Source organism: Haplochromis burtoni, unplaced genomic scaffold (assembly GCF_018398535.1).
Source record: "Haplochromis burtoni strain Fernald_Lab_line unplaced genomic scaffold, NCSU_Asbu1 Contig_3, whole genome shotgun sequence".
NCBI classification, from domain to species: Eukaryota; Metazoa; Chordata; class Actinopteri; order Cichliformes; family Cichlidae; genus Haplochromis; species Haplochromis burtoni.
In genome coordinates, this window is record NW_024582364.1 from 1855629 (window position 1) to 1863181 (window position 7553).

At 38.4% G+C, this 7553-nt stretch overlaps 1 protein-coding gene across 4 annotated transcripts in view; it reads left to right on the forward strand.

The window, feature by feature from the left end:
• The first annotated feature begins 843 nt into the window (after positions 1-843).
• Positions 844-7553, forward strand: part of prtfdc1b (phosphoribosyl transferase domain containing 1b) — a 10089-nt gene continuing 3379 nt past the window's right edge. For 2 of the 4 annotated variants that reach the window (XR_006054229.1, XM_005912744.2), the window contains exons 1-5: positions 844-1005; positions 1217-1323; positions 2595-2778; positions 4407-4472; positions 7245-7262. Coding sequence is in view for 3 of the 4 variants with exons in the window: in XM_005912744.2 (XP_005912806.1) it covers positions 958-1005; positions 1217-1323; positions 2595-2778; positions 4407-4472; positions 7245-7262 (423 nt within the window). In the remaining variant the exon portion in view is untranslated. The remainder of the gene's footprint in view (positions 1006-1216; positions 1324-2594; positions 2779-4406; positions 4473-7244; positions 7263-7553) is intronic. The other 2 variants (XM_042219222.1, XM_005912745.2) reach the window with 2 other exon arrangements.

Consider the following 7553-nt stretch of genomic DNA (forward strand, 5'->3'; position numbering starts at 1 on the left):
CAGTTACATGAAGACAAAATGATTGATCAGAAGAAAAGCTGTGTACAGAAGAGCCAGAAGTGTTTGTCTTCTTCCACTAGATGGCGACTTTAACACATTTTGTCAAAACTTTCACATCCTCCACACTGTGATATGGAACAGGAAAGATTGCTTTCAGTATTTCCCAGTGGGAATGTTTTGACTGAAGTAAAACCCTACCCTATCAGTAATCAGCATTTCAGTTTTGGGTTTTTCCCCCAGTTACTCTTGCACAACACTAAAAACTTTCGTTATATCCCCAGAGTGATGACGCCTCTTCTGTTTTCTTTGCAGCTGATCCATCTCTTTCACTCTTTTCTCTCAGAAAACCACTCAGATTCAGTCTCTGTGTATTTTCCTGTCATGGAAAAACAGTGACAGCAGAATGATATGCATATGTGAAAAACATGGCAATTCAAAATCAACAAATATCAAGCCTTCCGGTGAATACTGATGATTGCATTTCAGAGCTGCTCTCCTTTTTACAGAAGAAGTTTTCAGCTGAAAGACTTGTAACTTTGTAAAAATGATGCATGGTTAGAAAAAGGCACGATCTCCACGGCACTGCCCGTTCTGAATAATAAAAACATTTAATAAATATATATATTTTTTGTTGCATGATTGTATGCTGTAGTATACTGTTAGTTTTGGATATTCTCTCCAACACTGCCCGGTGTTGTGCCAAAAAGTGATCACTTCATTACTAGCCCTTGAACAGGTAAACACAGAAAGGTGGGGCCCCATGAAAAGCAGCAGTACATGTAAATCTAATGTTAGAGCGCCCCTGCTGGATGGTTGCTGTTTGACAGCGAGAAATGCAAAGTGTTCGGTTTCCTAACATTCCTTCACCCCGATGCTCCTCCTCTCTCCTGTTGGTGCCAACTCCCTCTATCAACTTTCCTGAGACAAAAGCTCCTTTTGTGGCGGTGGAAAAACAACATGGCAGAATTTGCCGTCCAGTCCGAAGGAAGAAGCGAGGGGATTGTGGTAATTAAATTAGGGGGCTGACGGGGAAGGGACAAGTGTCGAAGAAAAGCGTCGCTCGTGTATGGATGCACAATTTGCGCAGGCAGACAACTTTGCGCGCCTTGCAGATTGCTTAAAGTCACACGCGCTTCTGGTGCAAACAAGATAAAACTCGTTTTTCTCCTTGTAGTACAGCAGAAACATGATGTTTGCGTTTATCTCCCCCCTGCAGATTAAAGATGACTGGCCAGGCTACAGTTTAGATCTCTTCAGCTATCCAGCACACTACTCCGGAGATTTAGACTGTGTCATCATCCCGCATGGCGTGATTATGGACAGGTACATGGCTACAACTGGGAAGTCGCTTTCTTTGTTCTTTGATAAAATCGTGCATCAAGGAAGTAATGTTCCCATATGCTTTTGCACGGGGGCTGCATAAAAGCCTTTGTACAGTTTCTGGGGAAATCCAGGGGATATCATGCACAGATTATGCGATATGAACTTGACGGAGGTTTTGGCATGCTTTTATTGAAATGAATCCTGGTAAAGCTTAGAAATTCCCCAAAGAAACAAACAAAAGAAATAAAAAACCACAGCTCCCCAATGAAAGCTCAAATCCCACAGTAACTCCCCGCGTGTATTCATACTTTTTTGGTAAAAAGAGAAAAGCCAGCAGGAGTTCAATCATACTTTGTTTTAAATAGTACTTATTAACTTCTGTATGTCTATAAAAGAAATCAGAAAATGAATTTTTAATTAAATAATTAGTGTTTTTGTCACGTGACACAAAGCTTTTTATCTTACTGTAAAACACAAAAGCTCTGTATGTGGGTTTGTTTATGTTTCTGCTACCTGCCGTTACACAATCAGGAGCCGAATAACCAAACTTGGCACACGGGTACATTTTATGCGCCTGAAGTTTTTAATCTATTACCGATATCATGACATCATGATGTTTCCCAGCAATCGTCTAACAAAGGTCTAAAATGATCTGTTCTTAATACCCGTGCACTAACAGAACTATGTCAGTTTTATGTAATAACAGTAGTTGTAATTTATATCTACAAAAGAGGTTCTCTGGCAACCAGCTAGCAATGGGCTCAAATCAACCATTTTTAGAATTTACGCACGTAGAACACCTTATGATTATCATTTCATGTCAAACAGCATGAGCGGGCGGAACAGTACTGAAGCATGGGCATGTACTACTATGTATAGTTGTGGTCAGATGTTTAAACAAGTTGCTTAGGCATAGAATAAAAAGTGCAGTAGGAATGTGTGTGCGACTGGCTGAATAAGCGTTTTTGGTGCTCAATTAGTGTCAAAAAGTGCTTTGCCAGTAGTCAGTTTAAATCACATGTGAGCCATCTGTTTTTCTTTCTTATAAAATATTTAAAACATTTATTTAAATGTAGTAAACGGTTAATCAATCAGTTTACCTGTCTTTGCATATTTAACCAGAATTATTCATTATGGTCAAATAGGAACACAAAGCTAAACAAATTTAAACATCACATATGGTTGTGGACCGACAGGGATTTCAAAACTGTCTTAACTGACGAGAAAAGAGGTCTTTTAGAGGTAATTCACCTTTTCTTCATTGTACACAGAACAGAACGTCTCGCTAGAAACATCATGGATGACCTGGGGAACCACGCCATTGTGGTCCTGTGCGTGCTGAAAGGAGGTTACCAGTTTTGTGCCGACCTGGTGGACAGGATCAAGGACCTTAGCCACAACTCCAACCGCACAATCCCCATGACGGTACACTTCATTCGTCTCAAGAGTTACTTGGTGAGCTGTTGCCCACTCCAGCAAAGAAAGCTGACAGTTTATCTTGAGTGGCATTTGTGTGAGAAGTGGAAAGCATTTTCACGCTCAAAAGTATCACCTGTGAGTTTAGAGTTAGTCACAAGATGTGTATTATTTTTCATGCATTAGAACATTGGTGTCTTCCTCTAACTTTGCCTTGAAATTGCTGTTATGATTTGATGTGATTGCTGACAATTTTTTTTAGCTGTGAAGTACTGCTGGTGAGATACCCTCACTGGCCACTTTATTGGGTACACCTTCAAGCTACACAGGGTTAAACTTCTCTGTGGAGAATTATTCCCTGTTCTTAGATGACGAAGGTGGCACCCGGTGTGGTCTTCTGCTGTGACAGCCAATCTGCTCCAGGGTTCAGTGTGATGTGCATACAGATATATCTGAGTTACTGTTGCCTTTCTATCAGATCAATGAAGTCTCTCCTCTGACCTCTGGCGTCAACAATGCATCTTCACGCAGAGAACTGGCACTTACTGAATATTTTCTCTTTTTTGGACAATTCTCTATGAACCCTAGAGATGGTTCTGTGGGAAAATCCAAGTAGATCAGCAGTTTCTGAAATACTCAGACCGGTCTGGCACAATCACAGCCAAGCTATGCTCAGAGTCACTTAATTCCTCTTTTATCCTTATTCTGAAACTCGATTTGAACTTCAGCTGGTCATTTTAACCATGTCTACATACATAAAAGCTTTGAGTTGCTGTCATGTGATTAGTTGATTATATCTGAGTTAATGAGGAATTGAACAGATATACCTCATTAAACAAGTTGAGCTGGTTCGGGCATTGGACTTGCATGCCTCCTAGAGGTGGGAATCACCATACATCCCACGATACAATATTATGACAATACTTAACGCACGATACGATATTATTGCAATTTTTTAAAATATTTTGCGATATTCAGATTCTGTACATAAAGGTAAACTTTATCAATATTCATTTTATCTAATATCAAAGTCTCACACTCAGTCTTTCTCTCATTTCAGTCAGTTTTATTGTTGACAAACTGAACGGTTTGTATTACAGTCTAGTCCAACTTAACTGAATGCAACCATCTGGTACAATTATAGCTATTCTGAACTATGCAATTTATGAAAACTATGCAGCCCTTCAGCAACTGAAGAATTTGAAAGTAAATTAAAACAAAATATAATTTTACATTAAATAAAAAAGTTTTAAACTTAATTAAAATAAAACATGTCTTAAATTAAAATAAGTAAACTGTCATGTTTATTGCTGCCAAAAAAAAGTTAAACACATTTGGACAGTGAAGGAATGTCAGGATTCTTGCTCAGAAAAAGGATCAACATGCTCTGAAGTCAGCATGTTCCACTCCACAAACTTTTTTTGTAACAAAATATCGATTTCTGCTGTCCCTGTATCGATACATTATTAGCAAACAAAATATCACGATACTACACAGTATCGATTTTTTCCCCCACCCCTAATGCCTCCTGGGTGAGGTGTTTTTTCAGCCATGTCCAAATGAGATGAAGCTCCAGGATAGACTCAGTGCATTCTTGAGAGATCATATCTCTTATAGATAGATGAATGGATAATTGAAAATATTTCTCCTGTATTTTATGTCCACAGAATGACGAGTCAACAGAGGATCTTCACATCCTCGGAGGAGAGGACTTGTCTTTTTTAGCTGGAAAGGTAAGATTTTCATTATCATTGAGACGTCTGAGCCTTATGATGGGCCCTGCTTTTGTAAAAATAGGTAGCATGGAGATGGTGATTGTTGATAGACAGCAGCCTCAAGAGGGCACCCTTCCCTCTAATGTGCTGTTTACCTCACTTCAGTGAATGAGATCAAAGATGGCAGTTTCTGACACACCTAGCGCTGATCACATGCCAGCTATGACGAAAGGTTTATTCCATTTTATCTCAAGTGAAGCAAAATGTATGGTGTAAATTGGAGGCCATACTGAGTGCGTACCTCGGTAGATCAAGGGGATGACAGATTTACTTAACACAGTCCCTCTTCTACGGCTCGTTGTGTTATCCTGTAATCAGAGATGGTAGCTCACAGAACTTGAGTGTGTGTGCAGACTGTTGCTAGCCTTTGATAGTGCATGCCACCTAACAAAGGGTCTCAGTGAAACAGTGCAGACTTGTGGTGATGACAGTCACCTTATTATAAAGAGTTGTAAAATCATTTCCAGGATTGGAAATAAGAAAAGCAAAACTTTTAGATGCTTTCATCCTGTTTTCTTGTAAAATACATATATACATAATTGTATTTTTTTGTCTCTCGGAAAAAAATGACAAAGAAAACATTTTATTTGTTTGTTTACAGCAGGTTAGGAAGGACTCAATCTAACATTAAAGGCCCTGATTACATGACACGTAACTAGTTTGATTTAGAAAGAATAATCAGCACTGATTACAGCATGATGGGGTTCTGTGATGGCAGCAGATCATTCATAGTGCTGAGTGACCACTAGAGGTATTATTAAAGTGAAATTAAACCAAACTAAAACATTTTAGTCAACTAAAACAAAAATAAAAGCAAGAAATTAAAAAATATTAAAACTATCTGAAACAATATTGTGAACTTTGAAAACTAACTGAAATAAAATTAAAAGTATAGAGGAAATACCCTTAGTTTTAGTTTGGTAAAAATGTAGTTACAACATGCCTGATGAGGCGTTGATGGATGTCTTTAGATGTCCATGAGACAGTGAGTCAACTGCTTTCAAATGGTTTTGTGTTTTTATTGTAATACCTCTGCTGATTTGCCCAAATCTTGCCTTGGACATGTGCCCACCATACAATGGTGAATACAAAGACGGAAACTAACACTGAAACTAATTCAGACTAAAGTAAAAGTAAACATTTTATACAATAAAAACTAAACTGAAACAAGAAACTAACTGAAAATAAGCAGAATTCAAAACAAAAAATTGAAATAAAAACTAATGAGAAAATATTTGTGTGCTTATATTCAATCTGGAAAGTCCTAAAGGGTTCAAAGACTATTCAGCAGGGAAAGTGGCCTAAATTACACAATTAAATAAAGAAAGAAAGAAAAGAAAAAGACAGACAAGATGAGCCTATAGAGAGCACACAGCACTCCTCTTAGCATTAAGTAAATGTGTTTGGCATAACAGAGCATTCAAACCACATTTCTGCTTACTAAATCTGGTTTATTAGAAAAAAATAAATAAATAAAACCGGCCTAAATTCCAATTATCACCAGAGATTTGAACCATCTCACAATTATGTGAGCTCTGCTGTTCATACCCATATATTTCTTATAAAAGAATCTGTGTACAACCTTTTTGCCAAGTAAGCAGCTTTAACTCCCACTCACACACACACACGTGCACATATCTATGTAAGCATACAGAGGGATGAATCATTAACCGTTACTATGGGAGTTACAAGTCAGCAGTGGTATTTTTAGATAATTAAAGTCAGCTGATATGAACATTCACAGTCATACGCATACCTCAGCAGTACATCCACACAGTAGCCAGGTGCCTAAAACTTGAATAGGATATGAGGTAGTAGGCTTGACTCACTGCTTTCCTCACAGAATCTTTAGTGTGCTTGTGAAATCCCTGAGCTCACTGTGACGTGCTGCTAATTTTTGTCCCAGGTCCTAACAGAATGAGGTGATGCTTTCCAGGAAGAGGTTACCTAATTGTTTAACAGTGTACACATTACTGTTCATTTGCTTTTTGACCTCCCTGAAATGTAGTTTTCAGACAGTGAGCTTTACATATCTTGTATAGCTCATTGCTTTTGCATTTCTCCAGGGTTTAGTGCGCTCTAAATAAATCTGGATGAATAATGAGTCCTAAACAAAGCACGACTGCACCCTCGGATGAACCCTTTGTTTAAAAAAGTGGAGTAAACTCTGGCAGTTAGAGAGTTTCACTTTTCATCGTGTCCTAGCTAAGTTGAAGCGAAGCCCAGATAGCGGCTCTTAATAAAGACACTGCCCAGTCGTCTTCAGTTTATTAGACAGACATTCGCAGAATTTCAGCTATTTCTGTGCGACATTCAGGGCAGTGCTGCAGGAACATAGCTTTCCAATCTGGATTAGGATCATTCGTTTAGCTGAATCACTGATATCATAAATGCAAAGAGTCTCGCGGATGTAGTGTATGAAAAAATGTGGTTGGTTTAGCTGATATTGGCCATATTTCAGTACTTCTGCTTTTATTTCAGCTGCAGCCTGATCATTTCCTGAAACATTCTTTGTCAGTTGGTTTTGTTTTGCACTTCAGAACACAACAAAGTGTATTTCTCTGTTTATAATTAATTGCTTCTTAAATCACCTCTAAATGGCTTTTGTCTTTTTTTTAAACGTGTGAGTTTTAGTCTTGGAGTAAGTGTGGAGCAGATTATCTGTTTTCAATCAAGAGTAATTGTTTGTTCCTGCCCTCTCTTTTCTCCCCGACATGCTTGCTCCATAAGAATGTTCTGGTTGTGGAGGTGAGTCAGCCATGTTTTTGCTACTCTGCCTTTCCCCGTGTTCACCAAATGGACCTTATTGTGTTCCTTGTTGTTGTTGTTGTTGTTGTTGATGATGATGTTTTCCAGGTCAGGAAAACTCATTTAAATTTTTTATCTTCTTCTTGAAGGTCCTGAATTCAACATGAGGACACTTTTTAATTGCCTGACCCATATTTGAGAAACCAAATAGATTTATTGCTTTGTGTGTGTGTGTGTGTGTGTGTGTGTGTGTGTGTGTGTGTGTGTGTGTGTGTGTGTGTGTGTGTGTGT